This window comes from Electrona antarctica (assembly GCF_951216825.1).
Source record: "Electrona antarctica genome assembly, chromosome: 16".
In the NCBI taxonomy this organism is placed as follows: Eukaryota; Metazoa; Chordata; class Actinopteri; order Myctophiformes; family Myctophidae; genus Electrona; species Electrona antarctica.
Window position 1 is genome coordinate 34,813,894 of NC_136797.1, and position 24,886 is coordinate 34,838,779.

Below are 24,886 nucleotides of genomic sequence, written 5' to 3' on the forward strand. Positions count from 1 at the left end.
GAGACTTGGTCTCAGCCTATTCTAGTACTTCAGGATACACTATAGCGATAGTTTTCAACCAGTGGTCCGGGGACCACAGGTCCCCAGCTAAATGATAGAGAGTAACCAAATGGACCCTTATAGATCTTTAACTGAGTCCTGAATGGTCAGTTGGTGCCACGGCTGCTTTCCCTGCAACCAATGCCAAAAGCATGCAGGGAGATCACGTCATGCAGTTGCACAAAGGGGTGTCTCAGTCAACGCTGCGGCTGCAGGAAAGGACACATGGAGTGCATTGAAGCATGCAGTTGCAAGAAACTTGGCAACACCTACCAGAACACTGAGGATGACTTGGACTAAGTCCATGTGTCTGCTGCATGCAAATACAAGTTATTAATTATTAATTACTAAAGAGGCCAATTTTCACAATATAAATGATATAAAAGTGGCTCCTTCACAATTGATCTTAAATATGAATATGTCAATGTATTCCCCATATATGAAAACATAAAAAATGACATTTCAGTCTATTTTCTACCTTATTTAGTCAAACATATATAGTTTTATTATGTTTCAGCACAGTGGTGGCCACCATCTTTAAATGGTCCATTTTGAGGGCTTGGCCATTTTTGAGTTATACATAGGCCTACAGCAGATTTGGATTCAGCAGACCTTAATACTCCTAGAAAACATAATATAAATTAACACGATTTGCCTTCGGGGTTCATATTTTTGGGAAACGGACCCAAAAATATTGTACAGGCTTGCATGTATTTTACTATCTCCTCTTTGTCTCTCCTCTCTCTATTTTTCTCTCTATTTCTCTCCCCCGACACGTTCGAGGCAGATGGCCGCCAGAGTCTAGGGTTCTGCAGTTCTGCTTGACGTTTCTTAAAGGGGGAGTTTTTCGTTACCACTGTCGCAGAATTGCTTGCTCTGGTTGGGATCTGTCAGTCCTTTACTCTACATGCAGTGTCTTGATAACGTGTGATTTGACTGGTGTTGTGGGTGGGGACTTCATTGACATTAAGGAAGTATAAGGATGCCATGGATGCATCGCATGGATGCACCTGTATCCTCAGTGATGTATCCTAACTTACTAAGGTCATCGGTGTTTCGGGTGTCGCAACATCATCAGGAGTCAGTCAGGAGTCAGGACCATAGAGTATGGTCAGGACAGGTGACCCAGCCGGCAGCCGGCGGTGTGATCAAGTTTCCAACCATCTCAATGGTCCTGACACTCCAGTAACAGTAGGTGGCGGCAACGGCTTTTACATTAGATTCCAACCGTCTAAGCACACGTAGAGGAAGCACACGTTGCGACTGGCGAGGTGTATGCCGGGAAATAATCATGGCGGGGAACAATAAACAAATGGGAAGCAGTAAGTTATTTTTATATTATTTAGTGTTTCGGTGTCTCTCATTTTTTATGTTACATACCACCGATGTTGGCCATTAAAGACGGCATTTTCTTAGCTCTGGTCCATAGCTCTAACCTCTACTGCCGTCGCAACGGCAGCTGGGCTATGGACCAGAGCTAGCATTTGCTATGCTAACGGTAGCCGAAACTGAAACGAAGAGAAATGCAAAATACATACATCGCTGCTAGCTAGTTCATTACAATATTAGGCTTCTACTAATAGCACTGCCACCCAAGTGTGGAATGCCCTGACTCCCTCAAAAAAGGCAAATCCATGGTGTCCTTTAAAACAGGCCTGAAAATCCACCTTTCAGCATGCCAAAGGGAGAGGAAATGAACAAATGATCCCCCCTAACTTAAGTCTAGTGACTACCCCCACCCCTTCTTTGTTCCCCAACCTGTACATATTTTTGCTATTTTTACCATTTATGATTAAATTATCATGATTATGATTTGAATTTTGTTATTTTTCATGTCATGATTATGAATTGAATACCCAGGACCTGAATGGAAACAAGACAGCAAGGACTTTTTTTTGGTGATCCCATTGGACGTGTGTTTAACTGTACTGATTACATTTCTGACAATAAAGTATTCAATCAAGCAATCAACCAACTAAGAGTGCGCTAACAGTTTCTGCCTTTTGGCTACTTTGCTTCCAAAGAATTGAGACATGATAATGTACAACTAGGTTCCTTTATTCTAGAATAGTCAATGTAGACCCTTTTCACAGTGTACACTTTGTTTAAACATATCTGAAAGTAATGCTGTAACTATACATACATAATACAGAAGCATGGCCAGCTTCTGTAGGATTTCATCCTGTGATTCCTTTCCTGTTAATGAACTTTCAAAGCTTCATTAGACTAGACTGTTAATCTAACTGAGCATTATGAATGATGCACCATGACCTGTGCTTCCTCCCTCTCAGACAATCAGGTCACACAATTCACATCTCTTGTCTTGGATCTAGGGCTGCAACTAACGATTATTTTCATAATCGATTCATCTGCCGATTATTTAAACGATTAATCGGATTATGACACTTATTTAGCTATCACCTTAAAAATATATTTTAGGTTATTAAAATATAATTCATTCAAAAATGAATTTGATTAGCTGCTGATTAGGCCGCTATTCAAATAAAAGACAACAAATTAAAATTAATTAAAGCAACTCATGGTGTCTTTAGGCTTATTCTGACTGCATACATTTGATTAAAGAATAGCTGTGTCAGTCTAGAAGGAGACAGTACTCTCCTGAACTCAAATAGGTAATTTAAAAATAAATATTCAAGCCATATGTTTTGTTCTTGTTCTTGATACTATAATCGTTATGTCATATTTTGCTTTGCAGTCGCTACTGTACAACTATCATCAGATTGTAAGGGAAGAGAGATGGATCACTCCTCCTTTAGTTTAGTTACACTTAACACTTGAAAACTATGGTTAAGTGGGAAATCACCTATGATAAATTGCAGAAAACTAGTGATTAGTTGCTGATTCGATTAATCGATTACTAAATTAGTTGACTAACTAATTGAATAATCGATTACGATTAATCGATGAATCGTTGCAGCCCGTTTGGGTCCCTTCCTACCTACATTTTGAGATAGGGCTGAGAGATATCAATATCACGTTTATTTAAAGTTACGATTTATGAATGAAAAATACCAGATCCACAGTATAACAAAGTATATTATAATACAGATTAAGTGCTTAATCGGACTAATAGATTTTACAACAAGTCTATAATTATACAACCCCCCCCCCATGTTGAGTAGTTCATATGAAATGAAATGAAATGGGAAAAAAAACTATTAAATGTTCTTCTCGATTATTCAGTTATAAGTTGTTTATTGGTTCTAAATATTGGTTTTGGTATAGTTTTGGTTAATAGCCCACTCCCAGCCAGCCCTATTTTGAGAATTCCTTAACGGTTCCTTTTTTTCTTTTTGCAGTGTCCGATGCCAGTGATGCGGAGTCTGCGGACATGGCAGCTTTGATGGGCTTCTCTGGATTTGGTATGACCACCATTTACACAGCAAGAACTGACAACATCTTGACATGCTCATTTAATTTAATCTTCAAAGATTACTCAATTTCATCTAAGAAAGTGCTGTCTCATGCTACTTTTTTCCTCTTTCAGGGAAGAAGGCCCGTACATTTGACGTGGATGCTATATTTGAAACTACAAGGAGAACAGCCATTGAGAGGAGTAGTCGTGTATTAGGTTTGTTCAACACAGCGGGGGGGGGGGGGGGGGGAGGAACTGATACAACCATAATATAGTTTGAGCCATGCCAATCAGCCAAAGGCTCTAATGCCAAATGTTTCCTTCCCCAGAAGAGAGGCAGAAGGAAGATGATGGTATGGACTCACCCGCCAGGCCTTCAGCTGTTGTGCAGAGAAACAAAGTGCCAGCTACTGTGTCCAGGTAGTTTCAGTGACAGTGGCTCCTGATTTGAGCCATCTATTTGAATGGAGTTCCTGTTTAATTTTGGCTTGACTTTAGGGGTCACTGTATGTTATTTCCTGACTTGTGTTTTCCTACAGAAATCCAGAAAGTAGGAGTAAGAGCAGTAGCAGCAGCGACAGTGATTCAGACTCAGACTCGGAGTCAGAGCTTATTGGACCCCCAGTGCCCCTCCAACTCACACTTCAAGACGATGATGACGAGCTAGTTGGTCCACCTCTACCGCCAGGTTACATGGGCCGCACAGCTCAGGAGGATGATGATGATGATGATGATGATGATGACGATGACGATGATGGGCAGGATGAAGATGATGTAAGTCTTGAACTCACTGGAAATTGATCCTCATGATATCATGCACGAGTCAGTCCCAGCTTAGATATTTATGTCTGTGCCCCCTATTATTATTTCTCTTAGGATCCGATAAAAAAGATTCCCAACACCCATGAAATCACCCTACAGCACGGCAACAAAACGGTAAGAATATATACTTCATCTTTTCAATAGGACAATTATTTATTAGCTTTTTTTAGGAAACCTACAAGTAAAAAACCTTTTACTTTTTGTAAAAGTTTGCTAGTCTTTTTGTCTTCTTTCCAGCTGTTATAGGGCCACTGTCACTATGATAAACCTGATCCCACAAACAGACCTGTCTCTGCTTAGTGAATGAAGTCATTGCCTCCCTAGGTATCGGCCCTAGCCTTGGATCCCTCTGGAGCTCGTTTGGTGAGTGGAGGATTTGATTACAGTGTCCGGCTCTGGGACTTTGCTGGGATGGACCAATCCCTTCAGGCCTTTAGATCCCTAACACCGTGTGAATGGTGAGTTCCTACTGAAAATGAATGTGTTATTTGTCAAATTAATGCATTACTACTGTACTATAAGTAAATGTATATTCAGTTACAAATACAATTTGTTTTAGGTGAGAATGAAAAGTCAGAGCAATTATTCTGACAGCTGGAACCAAGTAATAATACATATTCATTCTCATGTTTCGCGCAGAAATATGTGATTATTATGGTGAATATAAAAAAAGAAAAAAATTGACCCCTGCATAATCTGCACAATTTGGCAATAATAATAATGCATTGAGTTATGCGATCGCATAATCGCGTTTGTCTGGAGGAAGTAATTGTACTGCTCACAAAAAAACTATTTGAATAATAGAACAATGCTGTGCTACTTCCACACAGGCAGCACACTGTTTTGTTTTTGAAAACTGTTAACGACACACAAAGACACTTAACGGCACTTTTAACATCTTCTGTATGTGTGTTATATATGTCCTATCAGCCATCAGATCAGGTCTCTAGAGTACAGCATCACTGGTGATGTCATCTTAGTGGTGTCCGGCAATGCCCAGGCCAAAGTTCTGGACCGTGATGGATTTAATGTCATGGAGTGTGTGAAGGGAGACCAGTACATTGTCGATATGGTCAACACAAAGGTATGTCAAATTAGTACTACTGACTGGAGAGGTCTGTCATGCTTGCATCTCGTGGAATTTAAGATGCTGTCTATACGAGGACGTGTTCTGCGTTACCCGCACAAGTACTTGGCCGATCTGCCCTTTCTGCCACACGGAGACAGCGTTTTGGGGGTTCTCTTTGAAACCGGCTCCCAGAGTGGCAAACTTCGGAGACGCTACTTTGTCGTGTGTACAGCAAATGCCACCTATTTGCTGAAACGGTGACGCCATAGTCCCCTCGCCCCCTCCAAACTAACCTCCCGGCACCAGGCTTTGCACCTCCAGTATCACAGCTATTTTATATTTACACATAATGTCTATAAATCTCTTCTCCGAAAATGCAGCATGATTTACATTGTTACTTTAATGGTGTAGTGTAGAATAGATTAGTATATAGGCTATATATCTAAGATAGGCAGCACGCAGCCACCGCTGTCTGTCCGTCCCTCTCACAGGCAGGTCTCAGCACGCATGGACCTCGTCAAAGTGCTTCGTCTTCTTGGGTGGAAATTAAACATTCTGAAGGTGCTATCCATGCTTCAACTTGCTCTCTAAATTATATTCTTTGCAAGCAAGCAGCCAAAATGTCACGGCAAAGCCTTTGTGTAACTCATATACCTCTATAAATGGCCTGTTTTCACTGTTTCTAATTCCTCTTTTTATACTTTTGTAATTTGTATAGTAGCCTATGTGCAATTTCTCTTGTTAACTAGCTGCAGATTAGGCAAAATGTTTAGCGCTGCTTTCATGCACAAGGCAGCAGTTGGAATCAATCTATTAATGAGCAATTATCTGACGTTCAGCGGTGCACCGAATATATTCAATCTCCAAAGTCAAACTCATAAGTTCACAATGCATCGTTGTGAGTTTTAAGATCTGCAAACTATGAATCTCATGCTTATGTATACTTTGTAGCCTACTTCTGGCAGAAGAGGGTAGTTATGAGAATATTAGTAGGCCTATGTAAAATCATTACAATTGTAATGAAAAAGAAAAACATCAGCTACAGTTGATTATGCCCAGTAGTCTACGGAAAGATTATGCCACACATGCATTTTACAGGCCGTGCATAATATACTACTACAGCTTTCTCTGGGTGTCCGGAGTGCCCCGCCGCTCTCGTCTGGACGACATGCATAATTAACATAACTGCAATGTGGACACTCGAAACTTTGATGCCGGCTACAAACTTATGTGGGTAACAGCCCAAGCCGTTCTCGTGTGGAAAGGGTCTAATAGGGCTGCAACAATTATTATTGCCTTCCCTGAAAGTTCCATTCTATAAAATCAGTAGAGTTGAGCAGGAGATCCGATGGGCTGACAGCCAGGGGCCAATCTGCGAAACCCATTGTTAAAATATAAAGGAAAAACAGCACCCTCTTTCACAAAAAATAAAAAGACATTAATGAGCTCAATATAATATAATAAAGTAATCTTCGGTATCGGCAGATATGACCCTACAAATAATCGGAGATCGGTCATAATTTCAATATTCTCTTACACCAATTTATATTCCTGTCTAGGACGGGTTCTACCGATGCAAGGTTGAGGTTTCACCTTTCTCAACGTTTTACAAATCATATGGTCTGAATATTGTAATTTTTTTGTCTTTAATTCCCGACATTCTACTTCATGAATCTGTTCATCTAGCACAGCATTACATTAATGATGAAAAACACAATGGAAATCAGCTTGATTGGACACTCTTCCTTCTATTAATGATTTAAAGGTCTTAGGCCTCTTTTAGACGGCGACCATCTCCAGATAAAACGGCAAAGTCCCGTTGCGTTCTCATTTTTTATTGACCCTTTACACGAGAACGCACACTTTATGAAAACGCTATAATGTCGCTAGGTGGCGGTAAAGGGCTGCCAAATAGACCAGTCATCCACGTATAAGAAGAAGAACCACGTAGCTCCCCCTTCACACAACCCTATCAGGGTTTTGAATGACGCTTCAAGACCACGACAGGGTTGTGGCCGTCGCTCGCTGCCTGCTTTCTACTAACGCATCGAGTAACAGACAGGAAACCCAGAGCATGCAGGCATGGGAATGGGATGGTTATATATTTTACAATACATTAGGCTACATAAACGCTGCTGCCACCTATCACAAGGCATTTCATTTACATCATGGTTTTATATTCACCATCGCTGATGAGCTGCGCTTGTTAGGAGGGAGGCTTGTTCATTGTAGGAACTAATAAACATATGCATTGTGAGCCAACGTGAGCCATGATGTCATAAGTTTTGCGGATTCGCCGTTTTGCCTGTTTACATGGAGACTGGAAGAAACTGCGTTTTCACCTCCCCAAAACGCTGTTCTTGTCTAAAGCAAACGATACTTTATTTTGCTGTTTCCTATGAACACCGTTCTCGTGTAAAGACCACCTTAGTCTGGGCTGTGTTTTGTTTTAAACATATTCAACTTGATTCTCAAAATGTCTTACAGGCTTTTCCTATATGTTTTTACTTTAATTCTCTACTTTTGTTCAGGGTCACGTGGCTATGCTCAATGATGGCTCCTGGCACCCAAAAATTAAAGAAGAGTTTATGACCTGTTCTAATGATGGGTGAGTATTATTTATGTAGCAGAAGACGGGACGTTTTTGACGTTATGTACTATTCTGATACAAATACAGCACATTTCATACACTGTGGCAATCCAAAGTGCCTCTAAGAATACAAATACAGTATTGTAAAAGAATTTAAAAAATGTAAAGGGTACAGACCCGAATACAAAAGACAAGAAACAAAAGAGCACATCAAATGTTCCCACTTTGAGGCATAACGTCAATGAAAAAAGAATGTACATTAATGACATTGAAAGGAAAGTTATTTAAAGCGGAACTAAAAGAGGATGCGTATCTGTAACCTGCAACATATAGCTCCATCATATGCAAATTATTTGGACATATTGCATGCAATTCTGTCTGTGATAACTGTAGTAGTTCTTGTTTATTCATGAATCATGATACTGAAGACTTAATAATAATAATAATAATAATAATAATAATGAATTTTATTTATATTGCACTTTTCATTCACAAGGAATCCCAGAGTGCTACATGGTTAAAAACATATAATCTATCATAGAAGGTTAAAAACAGGGTTAACAAAAAACAGTGCAATAATAATAAATGTTCCTCCTCTGTCCATAGCACTGTGCGCACATGGGACCTCAGCTCAGAAAAGCATCACAAGTCGGTGTTTAAACCCCGCTCTTTCCAGGGAAAGAAGGTCGTCCCCACATGTTGTACTTACAGCCGTGATGGCAAGCTCATTGCTGCAGGCTGCCAAGATGGAAGCATCCAGATATGGGATAGAAACATGACCGTGAGTATGTTTGTCTTATGGGCCTATGATGCAGAATCAGCAGCTTTAGGTCAGTTTGTCTGTGCTCCTCTCTGATACTGTGGAATGCAAGAAAGTAACATTATGCAGGTCTATAGATGATGAAATAGAAGGATTTATGAAGGGGTACATTTTATGTCAAATACTTAGAAGATTATAGTCAATTTAATTTTCTCAAATTCAGTGGTAAAGTGTAATCTGTAATCTGGTCATCTGCTTGCTTTCTCAGTCTAGGCCTTTTGTATTTTTGACTTCATGATGTCAATCTTTGTGTCTTCAGGTCCACTCTAAGTTTCATTGTCGTCAGGCTCATGCTCCGGGAACAGATATATCATGCCTCACCTTCTCATATGATGGTACCATTCTGGCCTCACGTGGAGGTAAGAAAAACCTTATCCCTACAAAGCTTATAAGAATAAAGTGTCTGCGGTGTCTCTGTTCGTTGAAGTAAATCCTGTTATGCTCACCGCCAAGTGGTGAAACGACTCATCTTTGACCCAAAGAGAATATATCGAGGTGGCAGCATGTCATTCTAGAAGAGAGTACAATGTTTTATTTATTTCATGTTTGAAAATATTTCCCATGTGTCACATCGCGATGCGTTGAGAGCTTGTAGATAGACAATCTTCGGTATAAATAAAGGTGTTCCATGAGATTTTGACTTGCCCATTGCCATTGGTGTTTTTGAAAAGTTTGAAAACCGCTGCTATAGATATTGAGCAGAATCATTGAGTGTAACTAACTTTCACTCAATATCTTTAATAAAATCAAGTCTCCAATTGATCTAAATGTGTGGAAATGTTTTCATTATGTGTAATTTGATACATTCTTCACTGCAGTAGGTCTCAGTATTCTCTTTGTCCCAATTAATCTATTATTTATTATCTACTCTGTGTGTGTGTGCGCCAGGTGACGACACACTGAAGATCTGGGACATACGCAAGTTCAAGTCACCTCTGAATGTAGCTACTGGGCTGACTAACTACTTCCCTATGTAAGTGAAACATTCAGACAGTTTACTTTATTTTTTGCTGTTGTGCATCTACTTTATATGCTGTGCTGCAATGCAGTGTGAAATATCAATAAGTAACTAAGTGTATATATGTCACCATCAGGACTGACTGTTGCTTTAGCCCAGATGACAAGCTGATAGTAACAGGAACCTCTGTAAAAAAGGATGAAGGCAGTGGGAAACTGGTTTTCTTTGACCGTGTCTCCTTCAAAAATGTCTACGAAATGGAAGTCACCAATGCTGTGAGTAGTCCCTCAACATCCTTTTCACAACTGGCACATAACAAAATGGGTCCAAACATGTAGAGGAGGCACACTGTGGCCTGGAAACCATATAATCAAACAAAATAATCCAATCTGTAAGTGTAACATCTCTACAGCAAAGTGAGTTAAAACAACTACAAAAAAAGAAAAAGAAAACCTGTTTTAAATGTTTGGTGCAATATTTATTTTTTATAAATCTGTCTACTAGCGTATCTTCTTAGCATGCTGCTGTCAGGCTACAAAATCCTTGATACAGCACATTAATTACAATAACCAACTTTGTTTCAGTTCAAAATAACTGAATGATTTTATCATTGGGAAAGATCATACAAAGCCACCACTAACCCTTCATATTAGTCTTTCATAATGATGACATACCAGTCACCCCTGTTACTTGATTGCTGGTTCTGTAATTATAGAAGTTACAACTAGAACCTCTAAAAAGGTGCTTACCATCTTACTACCCAGTAGTACGCAAGTACTGTAAGTAAGTAATCTTACTTCACCTTTTTTGTTGTTCAAGCTTTCCTGGATGCCTTCTGTAGTTTTGTGGACAAGTACTAGTTTAGCCTAGGTTTACCAAATTCTTAAGTATGTGATGATTTTGTGGAGTCAGTTAAGGGCTACTACACACTGCAAGACATTTGCTCCGATTTGTTTATTTGAAAAGGATCCCCATTAGCTGATGCCATGGCAGTCAGCTAGTCTTCCTGGGGTCCAGACATTATGCTGTCAATCATAGAATAATACACTTTGTTCATTAGTTCCTCCATGGGGAACTATATGTTTTTCTATAGTCCGCCCAGAGCAACAGTTACCATATTAACTGTAACTCATGGTTAGCTGTCTCATTGTGTGTATTCCAGAGTGCTGTCCGCTGTTTGTGGCATCCAAAGCTGAACCAGATCATGGTAGGCACTGGGAATGGACTGGCTAAAGTTTACTATGACAAGGACAAAAGCCACAGGTAAATACATGTACACGGCATCATACAGTATATTATCTTTAGTGTCTTGGATAACTGTCTGAAATAGGAAATAGCAGCATTTTAAACTGACCTTTTCCTTTGCAGAGGGGCAAAGTTGTGTGTTGTGAAGAGCAAGAGGAAGGAGAGACAAGCAGAGACATTGACACAAGATTACATTATCACACGTAAGTTAGTAAGGGTGTGTGTGTGTATTATATTTTGAAAATAGCAGATCTACATTAGACTCAGCTATTTTTGCTATTTGCTCTACAAAGTAAAGACTAGAGATTAAATGGTTAATGTGTCTCTGTATTTCATGTGTCCAGCACATGCTCTGCCTATGTTCAGAGAGGCCCGTCAGCGCAGCACCAGAAAACAACTTGAGAAGGATAGACTTGACCCTATGAAGTCTCACAAGCCTGAACCCCCTGTGTCTGGACCCGGTAATGTATAAAACAATCACTACAGCCACTGCCTATTATGTACTGCTGCAGTTGAAGACTAACTGTAGAAACTACAGACATGCAAACTTGTCACCTTTCAATGAAATTCACTGTTTTTAATCAGAAATAGAGGGGGGTTACTCAAAGCGAAAGTTATTATGCTCACTCGAAGTGAAAGAGTGATGCATGCTTACTAAAGGTGAAAGAATGATGCATGCTTACTTAACCCATTCAGACGTCGAAATAAAAAAAACGTTCGCTCTGAAAGAATATATATTCAAAGATTTGTGCCGCATTTTTACGATTTTTCAAAAATAGCAGACCTACAACTTGTAGATCTGCTATTTTTCAATAGCTAAAGTATAACATAATGCTTAGTTAAAACACCAAAAGGGGTTCCCGCCCAAAATGGGTTAAAAGCTATAATATGACACAGATGCGTCCTCAGGTCTAAATGGGTTAAAGTGACTTTGTCTTTTAATCTAATCCAGTGTTCTTGTGCCCCAACAGGTCGGGGTGGTCGAGTGGCAGCTCATGGTGGCACTCTGTCTTCACACATTGTAAAGAGTATTGCTCTTGATAAAACGGATGACAGCAATCCTAGGGAAGCCATCCTACGCCACGCCAAAGAGGCAGAGGAGAACCCTTACTGGGTTGCACCAGCATACACAAAGTAGGACCTGATTACTGTACTCTTAGTGATAGAAGTATCCAATTTACTGTGTCCGGTAAATTGACTGCATCCAATTTTGTTTCACCGTCACTCACATAAACTATGTTCCACCTACAGTATGTCTCAGTTGTCTTGTAAAACTGTGCGCCATCTACTGTATGTTTACAACATGCATTTCATTCTTTGATAAACCCAATTCAATCAGAACTCTTATTTGTGCTGCACAATAACTACATTTAGATGGGTAGACCTTTATTGATTCTGAGGGAAATTAGTTGTCATGGTGGACTTGGTGGTGCATAGCAGCACCTCAATAAGCATGAAACACAGCAGAGAGATTCAACAGTAGTAAGAAATAAGATAAACAAGTCAACAAATCACACCCATGTAAAGTGAGGGGTGTTCATCATACAACATCTTATTGTGGCCAATCACCATCTGCGTCCTCACTTTTGTCTTCAATGTTTGTGTTTAAACAGTTAAAGCTGGGCATTCAATGGCATTGTGTTTACACAAACCCTCAAAGCTCGACATAGGAGGGGCTAGTGCCCCTCAAAAAGAAAAGAAACGAATAATCTTGATTAAATATACACCTATTTCTGTATCTCCCATCAGGACACAGCCAGTGTCTATTTTTGAGGAAGAACCTGTGGAAGAGGAGGAAGAAGACAAGGCACCAGAGTGGAAGAAACGCAAGATCTAAAATACACATTTTTGGTTTTAACTTTTATCCTAAATCTTTGTTTTAATCATTTGTCATGTTTTCTCCCATGGATCCTGAAATGGTTGATGCCTCAAATATGATCCCAGATGCAGTCATTTACCACAGGCCCTTGTATATAGCATGGAGCAGATGTGACATGGAAATGTCAAAACCTTCAGAATATAAAAAATTACAGTCCCCCCCCCCCCCCCGCCTTTATTTTTAGATTACTATGTACAGTTTTTTTATGTGTACAGTTTTGCATCCTTGACTCACCTTTGATTGGATTTGCAGTGAATTTGACTGAGTTTGGATGTTTTCTCTTGCATACTATCTATTACTGTATAGTCCCCTGACATGTAAATAAAGACACACGAGTCTGATGCATTGAATCTGGCTGTTGTCTGCTATATTCCTATATGTATTAACATTTTCTCAGTATTGCCTGTCTTACTCTTTTTTTGTGTGTGTGCCAAGTTTAAAATGATGATTTATAATTATTCAAGTGACCTGTGGAAGCCACAACATACAGTTCAAGGACTTCAGAGTATAATACACCAATGTGATTTATATTCTGGGACAGAGGTGTACTGGACACAGGAACCCTAGCATCCATATTCTGGGCATGTCATAATAGATGAAAATAGAATATCTACAAGCTCTCAACGTTTTGCAATTCAACACATGAGCTTGGAGAAAGATATGCAGGTTTTTTTACAAGGTTTTGTGTAAAGGGAAATAAGTGTCCCAAGTAGTGAATCTGGTGGCGTGGGGTTATCATTGTCTGTGCTGTATTAAGTTTGGAGGTAAAGGTTCACCCTGAAGTAACAACCAACGGTACACAACTTGGGGCCAGGGAACCCTGGTTTGATTTGCTAGTGTTTATTTTACCTCTTTAACAAGATGATGCCTGATATTGCTATAGTTCAATTTGAAAATATTTTTTCAGACATTTTCCTACTTCCTTCCAATTAAAAATCACAATCACCCCAGTTTGTTAAGCCTAGTAATTTGTACTGTGTGGGACCATAGATAGACAGTAATGTGTGGGACAAGCAGACAGTAATGTGTGGGACAAGCATCAAGCAATGGCTTGCCTTGTCGTATACTATATAAATTAGGCTTTAGTGTCACCTACTGGATAAAAGAGGCAACAGCAAGCGGCTCTCTCTAGTCTACTCTAAACTAAAGAGACTAGACAAAGACGAGCCTACTGATAATATTGCTTTCTTAGTTTATGATTTTTATTATTATATACAATAGCAATTCATATTTTTCAGGAAAATGTGGTCATTTCAACTTTTCAATTACACAAGCTGCAGAGGATGCAAAGAAAAAAAAAGGAAAGCACAGTCGGAGTAATTACGTTAAGGTAGCAACCGTAGCATATACAAACCAAAAATCAATGCAACAATCATGAACAATGTTTATTTTATAGTAAATGACTGGTCTATACTTCGCCTAACTCGATGGTCGACGGTGTCGCGCCTCGCGTGGCGAACCCGTAGAAACATTTTGGGATACATTTTGGGATACCAGTCCATATCTTTGGAACGGGCTCTTTGACACGCAGTCTTCCACTAGTTTACACCGGGGCGTGGAGTTCGAGGGGTTCTTCAGTGTTCAGTCTGAAAGTTTTCAAGTAGAACAGAAGTGTTTTGGAAATTATTTGACGAATGTATGTCTGTTGGACTTCATTTGATTAGATTTTTTTTACGCCAATAATGCTGTTTCTGATATCATGAAAAGGTGGAATATAAACTTTTCTGTGTATTTACTGAGTATCCTAATCTGTTGCATCCATTGCCAAGGAGGACTCAATCCCAGGGGTAGAAATGTTTGCAAATATGGGTAAGTAGGTTATTTATAATTATATTTTAATTTTCAAATATATGGATGTGTTTTATGCAAATGCTTTTATCTGTAGGCTACTGTAGCACTTTACAAAGGGCATTATTATTATTATGCCTATTATTATTATTATTAGTAGTAGTAGTAGTAGTAGTAGGCCTAGAAGTGATAGTGGTATTTACAATGTTTTTCATTATGCCTACCTTCATAATAATCTGTCAATAATGTTAGCCTATTTGCTGTTAAAGTAGCCTATGGTCTGTGTCTGTCTGAGTAGCCTATGAGATTGTGAATTAAGTTTCTAAGTTAATTGATTCTGCTCATATTGCATTATTCTGTATGTATACTGTATGTTATTGCCTATATATGCACTTTTATCCAGCATTTAGTACCTGCATAGGCCTACAGCTGTCTTTGTTTCTTCACAGATCTGGGCACTTTCAGTGTTGCAATGGTTGGGGAGAACAAGGAGATGAATGCTTAATAGGTACCTCAAATTCCAAGGTTTCTACATTCCACAAGACTTTCATTCTTGTACCAATATATTAGCCGATATAGAAATTATGTCTATTTTGACATCATTACACCAAGTTTTTCATTTACTTTCTTCTAGCAATATGTGAAGGAAATTTCACCTGCAATGTAAATGAAGTCTGTGTACGTCCGAATGAGTGTCGATGCCGACATGGTTATTTTGGAGCCACTTGTGATATGAGTAAGAGGATGCCTTGATATTTAATCATTTGTTTATAAATTATATTTCAGTATATATTTGTAATCATTTTCCAACAATATCCTGGATCATTCTAGTATTATATGCATGGTCACCTAAGATCTTATATAGTGTCTTCAATGTTCAAAAGTTTGAGATTTGTTTGATACCAGATTAACCACTTAAACTCTGTATACTTTGTTGACTGGGGTCCACTGACTAGGCGGCTATACTTGGTCCCCTCTGCCTCTGGTGAAAATAGCAGATTTAGATTTGCTGTTTTTATCAAATGTTTACTTATTTTTGCAGAATGTCCGCCTATTATAATGTGCCCAGAATACTCTATGGTTCATGCAGTTAAGATATTTAGATGACAAATTAGTCAATTGTTTTTCTATATTTTTGCCTGCAGAATGTCCACCACAGTATTGGGGCCCTGACTGTAAGGGACGCTGCTCCTGCCATCCAAACGGACAGTGTGCTGACGTTTCAGGAGCCTGTACTTGTAACCACAATCGCTGGGGGTCAAATTGTGAGCTAGCCTGTGGCTGCCAGAAGGGCATCTGCAGCCAGGACACTGGCGCGTGTACATGCTATGTAGGCTTCTGGGGTAAACAGTGTGCGAAAAAGTGCTACTGCAGTGTCAATTCTGTGTGCGATGTGGTTTTGGGCCAGTGTCGCTGCAATCCTGGATGGTACGGACGTACCTGTAATTCCCAGTGTATATGCAATGGCTCTCCCTGTGAGCAGCTCACTGGCCGCTGCAAGTGCCGAGACAGTCTTTGGGGCATTCAATGTGAAAGCATGTGCCGGTGTATCCACGGACGCTGCAATCAGGCTGACGGCTCCTGCACTTGCAGACCAGGGTTTCGGGGAAAGTTCTGCAGAGAGCCATGTCCAGCTGGGTTCTATGGGCAGAACTGTCGCAACAGGTGTGTACTGTAGTAGTATGTCAAGACAAAGGTACATTTTAAATCATTCCATTCTCAACATAGACAGACACAAAGAGTCTCCATAGGGAACCATTGCACCAAATTAGTAATAGGCTTAGGAATGCGACAATATCCATCAATTCAAGTCTTCATGGTGTGAGTAATTGATAGAAAAAAAGTATTTTTTTGGGGCAAACTATCCCTATAATTACATCATGTTTCTGTAAAGACTGTGGCCATTATGTATGTAACGTAGTTAGGGACTTTGGTCCGTGGTTCTAATGACAGAACTAAGGTCCTCAGTCAGACTTAAGACTTGTTGTGTAATTTGTGTAATGCTTTTGTTGTATTACTGAGAATATATTTTAATGTATAATATAGAACATAACCTTTTATCCAGGTGTGGGCACTGCAAAGGTCAGCAACCCTGTAAAGTGACAGAGGGACGGTGCATCACATGTGAACGTGGTTGGAATGGCACCAGGTGTGATCAAATGTGTGCAAATGGATTCTTTGGGGAGAACTGCCACGATGTGTGCCCACCGTGCAAAGATGGACACGTCTGCAACCGCATCGATGGAAAATGCCCTCATTGCAACCCTGGCTGGATGGGTGACCGGTATGAAAATGATAATCATAAAGTCGTGTTAAGTTTCAATGTTGAATTTGAACAATTTGAAATAGTTTCATGGTGAATATAAACACACACACACACACACACACACCCACACACACACACACACACACAAACGTATTCTGGCAGGTAATCATTTTGAGGGCTTATTGTGCTAATATAGGAACTATGGTTATATTGTAGGTTTGAAGTCAATAATGTTCGTACTTCGTAGTATATTCAGACTTATACTGTACCTTACATCTCGATAGGTGTGAGATCAAGTGCCCCAATGGCATTTATGGAGATAACTGTGCCAATAAGTGCAAGGACTGCTTCAATGGGACATGCCATTTCGTAACAGGGGAATGTCTATGTGATCCAGGCTTCCATGGAATCTTGTAAGTTATTTGGTGAAAGAGATACATACATTTAATCAATGGGAGAGATTACTGTACTGAGATTACGAGTAAATGTATTTTTTCCTCATTTTCCTTTATATGCAGTTGCAATTTGACCTGTTCAGCTGGTAAATATGGGATTAAGTGTGCTCAACCCTGTCCATGTCATGAGAATAACTGCAATCCTGTGTCTGGAGCATGCTATCTACGTAAGATAGCATATACTTATTTATAAAGAAATTCTTTCAATATTGCTGATGACAATAGCTCTACACATTATAGTTATAAAGGACCTCAATAATAAATATATTGTTGTATGGAATTAATGGTATGGCGCTAATTATGACCTTCCAGAGCCAAACCAGAGGATGGGAGTAATGGCAGCGGGAGTGCTGGTCACTACTCTTTTAATATTGCTCCTGTCACTTCTCTGCTGCTGTTGTGCTTGCAGACAAAACGGGTGAGCACAAACGATGAAAAAAACACTTGTTTTGCATGCATAAATCTAAATAATCATTTCCATTACAAAATAAGTCTAAAAGGTGTATGAGGTTGAATGCTACAGTATGTATGCTTAGAGAATTCAATTTCTTTTATGTTGTTCTTAGACATAACCTACTAAACTCAGAGCAAAAAGCAAAGCGAAGACTTTGTGGAGGATTCACATGGATAAGCTCTAAATTGCCTTGTGTCTCACCACTGAGAAGGCAGACGCTGCCCAAAGTTCTCGGTATGTGTTGCTTTGTTGAGATTACTTTCTCATGAATTATTTTTCTATCATTTATCTTCTGTTCCATGCCAACCACTGTCTAGAACTCTCCCCATCCCCAATATCCCAACCCACCCAATCCCATGAGCATCCCATTACACACACACACACACACACACACACACACACACACACACACACACGCACACGCACACACACACACACACACACACTGACAAAATGCAAACACATTCCAACAAGGGCCCCAGTGGACCACTAACAGGAAGTGGTAAAATTATCCCAACCTGCAATTTGTGTCCTCTCGAAGAGGGGGACGGGGGCTTGGGGATGGTAAGTGGTAAATGGACAGCAGCAACTGATCAAATGTGTTTCTGAATTTGACCGTGTGTCAAATCAATCAAATATACAATCTATAAAGGAGAACATGTTTATCAAACAAATTTTCAACCTTTTCCGGATCAGGACCTACTTGAAAATCTCAAAAGTTTATTTGAATGTGTTATTAATGTCCTAAAGCCTATGTTAACATATATCTATACTGGTTATTCTCCTGCAGTGTCACACCGTGACCCTGAAAACACCTTTGACTGCAGTTTCATTGAGCCCCCATCTGTGGTGGAAACCTCTCCATCTTCATCTCCAAGAGGTTCATACTCTTCTTTAGCAGAGACTACAGAGGACCGCCCTGTTCACAACACCGTTCCTGATGGTGAGTGTGGGAGGATTAAGTACTTACTGTAAGCCGTATCTATACTTCATCGTATGACCAATAGCAAAAACAGCCCACAGCACGTCTCATCGTCATGCGTTGTGAGCTTGTATACAGTATATCCGCTATTGTTTTTGAAAGTAACATTTTAAATATATTTTTAAATTGAAATCACAATTATTATTTTTTACATTTAATGTTTTGTTTGAATTTTTTTTTAATCTTTTGAAGCTTAGGGAAAATAGGGATGCCAGGTTGAAAGTGGCTAGCCCATGCTCTCATGTTTCTTTTTGTTGCATCCAAGAAACTGCAGTTGCAGTTTTATTTATAGAGAGTAAGCCGTAAGGAAAAAATGGCATAATCAAAAAATCTAAAATTCAAAAGGAATAATGGTGTTGACTTTTACAACCTTACTCTGGTAACTAGAACAGATTCATGGTTTCTGAAACTAGGTTTGTTTGAGATATTCCAAAAGATAATTTTGACTTTTTGACCTAATTAAATTGTGGTCTAAACAAATGCAGAACTAGTCATATCCTGTCGTCAAAGTAACGGAAAGAATTCATGAACTGAAAACTATCTCTGGATCTCTGGAGTTAGACAGGATGTTAGTGCTTACAAGCAATGATCTTTGTTTCATCTGGTACCATCTTATCTAAGATGCTACAGCACTTGAAGTTCTTACAAAATAAATGATAGTTAGTTATAATATTTATATATTTTGTCACGCAAATAAACTTCACCTTTCAACTTAAATGTTCAACTTGATATGGTTTTGAACTAACTAAACTCTGTTGTAGAGGTCTAGTCTTGGCATGACCTAATCTTCTGTATGGGGCAAAGTTACACCCTTGAAAATGAAGACATTAGCAATAGAAGAAATGCATTAGTAGGAGGAAGTGGTAAGATGTGCCAAATCAGTTTATTGGGCGCACAGCGACAGTTGAAATAGTAGAGCAATTTTGAAAAATGTGTGATTATATGATTATATATGATTAAGAATAAACACACAATTTCCTATGTAACAGTATATCCTGTGAGTGACACTGGTTGTTCCTTTGGATTACTGACTTTTACTTGACACTTTCTTCTACTCTAGTCTTGAGAGATGCTTGTTGAGGATAAGAGAGACTAATATGAACTCTTATAAACGCATGCCAGATTCATTCTCATGTTAACTGTTTTATTCATATATTAATTGGCAACAAATGTATATTCATCCATAGAATTTCTTACTAAATGTAATATAGGCCACTGCAGGTTAGTGAAAATCTGAAGGCTGCTAAGTTAAGTAAGTAAGTAAGTTAAAGGGATATTTCACTTTAAAAAAAAGCTTTTGGTCATTTCATCATCTACTCAGGCTTATGTGAACACCCCAGACAGTTTTTAAGTTGCTTGATTCTGTATTTAGATGTTTGATATTCATTTTAGCTGCCCCGCCCCCATCCTATACAAACCCATTTCAACTCCACACAGTGGTTCTGTGGTGCTGAAATTGGCTGTTGAAATCGAACCTCTGGAGAAGGCAAAGGCCTAATTTAACAAAATGTGTAATGAGGCCTACCAACCTTATAACCACAAGGACACACTTGCCCTTTCCTCACACCTAAACCAGGTTTCTATGCAGGTTATTTTATAGCTCGAGAACATTTTAAAGCATATTTTGTCAAATTATAGATTTAGAAAAGGCGAGGTCATGACTATTTAATTCAATCAGAATGGTATAATATTAGAATTAATGTAAAAGCTTTATATTTGTAGAATATATACAATATATATATTCTGACAAACAAATTCTACTACTAACCTTTTCGTCCTTAGAAAATGAAAAAAAGAAACAAGATAGGCTCAACACAACAGAGACCACAGTGTTAGAGGATGGTGGTGGAATCTCTGAAGTGGAAACCTTGCCTGATGATCTAGAAACAGTTGACCCAACCTTCGTCAACCCCAATGAGCTTTCCTGTCAGAAATCATCTGAGAGTGAAGCATCCTGCAGTGGATCAGAGTCCACCAGCAGCAGGTCACAGCCCTCTGTTCCTCAACAGTTTAGTAATGATCAAGACACGGAGAGCAATGATAAAGAAAAGGGGAAATCTAAACATGCAGCGAGGGTCAAACCACAGCCACCAGACCCATCCACAAAGCCCAAGGTGTCTTGGATCCATAGATCCAGGGAATCCAATCCGGATAAGCCAGCTCAGATAGAGACAATTATACATGAAACAAAGAGCTCCAGAAAGAAAACCAACAAACAACAATCTGTAAGTCCTCGGGAGACAACTGGTACAGATGATGCTTCCCCAACCGCAGCAGCGAATATAACCTCTAGACACATACTGCCGCTGGAACACATTAACGGGGCAGTGCAAAATGTTCTCAGACATATAAGCAACTTTCGTTCTGACAGGAAAGCCACCAATAGCAATGATTCTGTACCAAAGAGCACTTTCTCTTTGAATAGGGACGCCTCAGAGGCAGTATCCCTGCTGACTGCTCAGCTGAAAGAAAAGACTCAGTGTCTAAACAAAAGTGAAAGCGACATCTGGGAGGAAAGCAGTCGATCTCACCTTCACACTGAGGAAAAGAAGCCAATTTCACCAGAGAACACAAATCAGTCTGTCACAAGTCCCCAGCATGGGGCTGGCAGCTTACCAACAGCAGATGTGCCAAACAAAGAAGCCAGACATTTTGAGGAAGAGGACTCAGGAGGATCCAAAAAGGGAGATGTCACCCCCCAAAAAACTGTCATTAAAAAACCTCCAAGGAAAAGATGTCAGGAAGGACATATAGACCCCAAAATGAGGAAAGGGAAGAAAATTGCAATAATGCCCCCTCTGTCTGACAAGAATTAAGTTATTCTTTATTTTAAATTGACCTTTTCAATATTCTGTATTGAAAGACAAGAGAATCAGTGAATCCATTTAGAGTATAATATGCATTATATTACATTAGTAATTAAGTTAGTAAATGGGAAGTGATGCTTTTGCAGTGCAATTTTATTTTTGAATTCATTGTTTTTGTTGGATCTCATAGGAAAGAAATCTGTATTAAATATAGGTGCATATATTGACAGTAGAACATTATGTTATGACTGAAATCATAGATCACTGGTATCAGAGACTGGCCACATTACGTCTGAAATCCACATTGATATTACTAAGACATCTTGAATAAAATTTAAATATACTATTATTGGCCATACGTTTGTATTATCCACTCTTATCCAAAGAAATATTTGTAAATGTGTCAAATGTTATTGTTTATTGCATCAAATGTCAAGAAATCTACCACCTTCTCATGTAGCCTCGCGTGGCCTGACTATATCAGGCTTTTTCTCATGTTCGCCATTATGCATACATACAGTATAACTCTGTTGCAGCCACTGCACTATGGAGTCACTACAGGGAGGGAATCAAGCAGACAAGAGGTCTTTTCATGGTAGAACAGTCTGGGAACTGTGTTGAGGACTGACATGTGTGCTGCAGTTGTGTCAGGGTTTTATGTGTTTGGGGGTCAGTGGAAAAACCTAAAGATCATATTGTGCTTAATTGAATCCAGACTTCTTCTGCAGCTTGCTGGCTGTGCTGCATCCACTCCACACACTTGCATCTCTCATTCAGCTCTCAAAGCTGCAGTCTAGAACTTATTTTAATAAAGAAAAGCTTATTTTAACCTACATAATTAGCACATCTACGGTGGTTCTTTCATTGAGAAATGTAGACCCTGTCGGGTAATAGACACCGGGTTGACAAGTATCCCTGCCTGAAGCTTATAAGCCTAATATGTCCCCTGGTTAAGGAGGGATTGACTTGACCTATTGACTTGAGCGGTACATGTTTGGTCTCCCATGTGGGAGTCCTGATTCGAATCTTTGTGAGTTGCAAATTACCTTTCCTTTTGGTAGAGGAGTCGAGGACATACAATTTATGTTATAGAATCTAGCTTTAAATATGATAGAGGGAAATAAAGGTCACAGGAATCTATTATTATTTTAACATTTCAGAACTTACTGAAAGATGAGCAAAACTTTAATAACTCAAAGATCAAAATGAGATTCCATTATATACCACAAGCCATAATGAACTGATGGTCCAAGAACGTTTCAGCTTGTTTCAGGGTTGTTGCAATAGCCGCTACTGTGTACACTAGGGACGTACTAAGATAGATAAGTGCTGTCCTTCACACTGACACTTTACAAGTTTTTCCTACCTTGTTCACGACTAATTGCCAGCCGTCACTGAATAACTGCCAGTTCAATCTTGTCCCTGAAAACTCATGGGAGAGGTTTCCATAGTGATTTTCAAAAGCATCTACATCTGGTTGCCATTATATTGTGTGCCTGTGTGTGGAGAAAGGAGGTTAAGACAAGTAGGGGGGAAAAGCATGTTTTCTGCAGATGGAAGCAGAAAAACATGTGTGGGTTGCGTGTAAACCTCATCTCAGTTACCCAATTTATGTAATGTAAACAAACACAGACGTTATTAATGTAGTTCTACATTGTATGTTACCTGTTCTAAGCTATTGTATGTTTCATCCACAATATTCTTAACCCTAAACTAAACAAATAAAATGCCTGCCATTCAATGGGATTTTAAAGTTTACAGCTATTGTGAGAAAACCATTTTGTTCATTATACTGGATAGGAATGGAAAATTATAACAGCATGATTTAGTAATTAGAAACATACAGCAAAGAAACAAACAACCATAAGGAACATATCATTTAGTTAGACACGAAAGCCAAATAAAAGGTAACAATCTGTATTAATTTACAGCCTGTTGCCTGTAGCTACATCATTTCTATTTGGAGAATGACTATATTTGAACCCCTTTTGTTCTGGTTTGTTTACATTACATCATGCTGTAAGCTTGTGTGTATCACCAGCTGCTGGTTAAGCAGATCAGTAAGGCCTTAAAACAATTACAATCTTGTTTTGACTGCACAAAATGCAGTGTTTTCAGAGAAGTGACTAGCTTAGATGAATCTAATAATACAATCACAAGTCATGTCTATTTACGGTCAAGTGGTTGAGCGCATACCGGCTTATGTCAATCAGAATGACTTGTGTGCAAGGATTGATTACATCGGCAGAACCAACGTAAAAAAAACTCTTTTGGCTGACTATAGATTTCATATCCCAAGGATTTTAGTTTCCTTTCAACAAATAACCACAGTCAATACTTTGATCAATGTGGTGTGGAAATGATTGACACCATGCTGGGTGTATATTATTGATGCCTTATTTAATTTCCAGATTCTGTGGTCACTTTTGCTGAATAGGAGAGGAAGTTAAACAATTATCTACAGTCTCTGAACCATGTGTTCCTCAAATAAACTAGTTTGTATCATCGCTGTTGAGCAAACTTTTTTTGAATAAACATTTTAAACTAGTGAAACTAGCATTGTGAGCTTATAGATGTTTTTTTTTTTTTACTATTTTCATTACTCTTGTATGAAGTAGGGCATTAAAAAGACTAATAAGTAATGTTGGTGGCTAATGTTAATACATAATTTGAAGTGGCCCCACTCCTTCAGACTTCACCCCAAGACAATTTAACATGTTTCTCTGGTGTCATGTGAACTACAAAGTGTCCCTGCGCACTGCTGTGTTTTTCTGATTTTTTGTTGCGTTTTTAAAAAAACGTCTGTAAGGAGCTTTACTTCATGTAATATTTGCAAATGTGACATAACAGCAATCTGCATTATCTGTCGATAGAGTAACCTGGTATTTCACATATTGGGGATGCATTTACTGCCAGCTCTAAATTTAATATGGTTAAAGAACAAATGTGAACACGATTAGTCACATTAACCCAGTTATAAAAGAGGGAGAATGTGACCATTACATTTTGTGTTTTTGCTATATTTTGTATAACAATCCTTTATTAACTTGAGTGATCAAAGTGGACTTCAAAATAACTGTCCTGTTGAGACAACTCCATCTACTGGTAGGTTTCTAAAACTGCATGTTGGCCATCATTCAAGTCCTGTTGACACCAGGTCAGTTAAGGTAACTGCTTGTATCAAAGCCATTACAAAAAATATATAACATTGTTATGAGCCATCATACTGGAACACACATTTTACTGTCTAGGCAAGCAGCTGCAGAAAGCATTAGATGCCATGCTAAATGTAGCAGTAAGAAACTATGTAAAACAAACAGTAAACTAATCAAAACC

General features: G+C 39.0%; 2 protein-coding genes across 3 annotated transcripts; both read left to right on the forward strand.

Moving 5' to 3' along the window:
* Positions 1 to 1,206: 1,206 nt before the first annotated feature.
* On the forward strand, positions 1,207 to 13,148 carry wdr70 (WD repeat domain 70). 2 transcript variants are annotated; one of them, XM_079523771.1, is made up of 18 exons: positions 1,207 to 1,361; positions 3,360 to 3,422; positions 3,548 to 3,631; positions 3,748 to 3,835; positions 3,955 to 4,189; positions 4,292 to 4,351; positions 4,562 to 4,695; positions 5,168 to 5,321; positions 7,838 to 7,914; positions 8,503 to 8,677; positions 8,976 to 9,075; positions 9,605 to 9,689; positions 9,811 to 9,949; positions 10,837 to 10,937; positions 11,043 to 11,122; positions 11,264 to 11,380; positions 11,891 to 12,053; positions 12,669 to 13,148. In XM_079523771.1, exons 1-18 carry the CDS (start codon positions 1,331 to 1,333, stop codon positions 12,754 to 12,756), a joined length of 1,974 nt encoding a protein of 657 aa, XP_079379897.1. In that variant the 5' UTR covers positions 1,207 to 1,330; the 3' UTR covers positions 12,757 to 13,148. The 2 variants fall into 2 exon arrangements, with proteins under 2 accessions (XP_079379897.1, XP_079379896.1); XM_079523770.1 differs by having other exon boundaries at positions 1,208 to 1,361; positions 3,745 to 3,835.
* Positions 13,149 to 14,370: 1,222 nt separating this feature from the next.
* Positions 14,371 to 23,308, forward strand: scarf2 (scavenger receptor class F, member 2). Its single transcript, XM_079523809.1, has 11 exons — positions 14,371 to 14,607; positions 15,036 to 15,094; positions 15,221 to 15,322; positions 15,732 to 16,251; positions 16,652 to 16,870; positions 17,137 to 17,265; positions 17,371 to 17,474; positions 17,620 to 17,725; positions 17,874 to 17,995; positions 18,552 to 18,704; positions 20,526 to 23,308. The coding sequence occupies exons 1-11, from the start codon at positions 14,498 to 14,500 to the stop codon at positions 21,557 to 21,559; spliced, it is 2,658 nt and encodes an 885-aa protein (XP_079379935.1). The 5' UTR covers positions 14,371 to 14,497; the 3' UTR covers positions 21,560 to 23,308.
* Positions 23,309 to 24,886: the final 1,578 nt, after the last annotated feature.

Coding starts and splice junctions, on each gene's coding strand:
- scarf2 (XM_079523809.1), top strand. CDS start 14,498: ATGAAAAGGTGGAATATAAACTTTTCTGTGTATTTACTGAGTATCCTA. Junction 17,726..17,873: donor TGTGCTTGCAGACAAAACGG/GTGAGCACAAAC, acceptor TGTTGTTCTTAG/ACATAACCTACTAAACTCAG. Junction 17,996..18,551: donor GACGCTGCCCAAAGTTCTCG/GTATGTGTTGCT, acceptor ATTCTCCTGCAG/TGTCACACCGTGACCCTGAA.
- wdr70 (XM_079523770.1), top strand. CDS start 1,331: ATGGCGGGGAACAATAAACAAATGGGAAGCA. Junction 4,352..4,561: donor TACAGCACGGCAACAAAACG/GTAAGAATATAT, acceptor TTGCCTCCCTAG/GTATCGGCCCTAGCCTTGGA. Junction 9,076..9,604: donor CATTCTGGCCTCACGTGGAG/GTAAGAAAAACC, acceptor TGTGTGCGCCAG/GTGACGACACACTGAAGATC.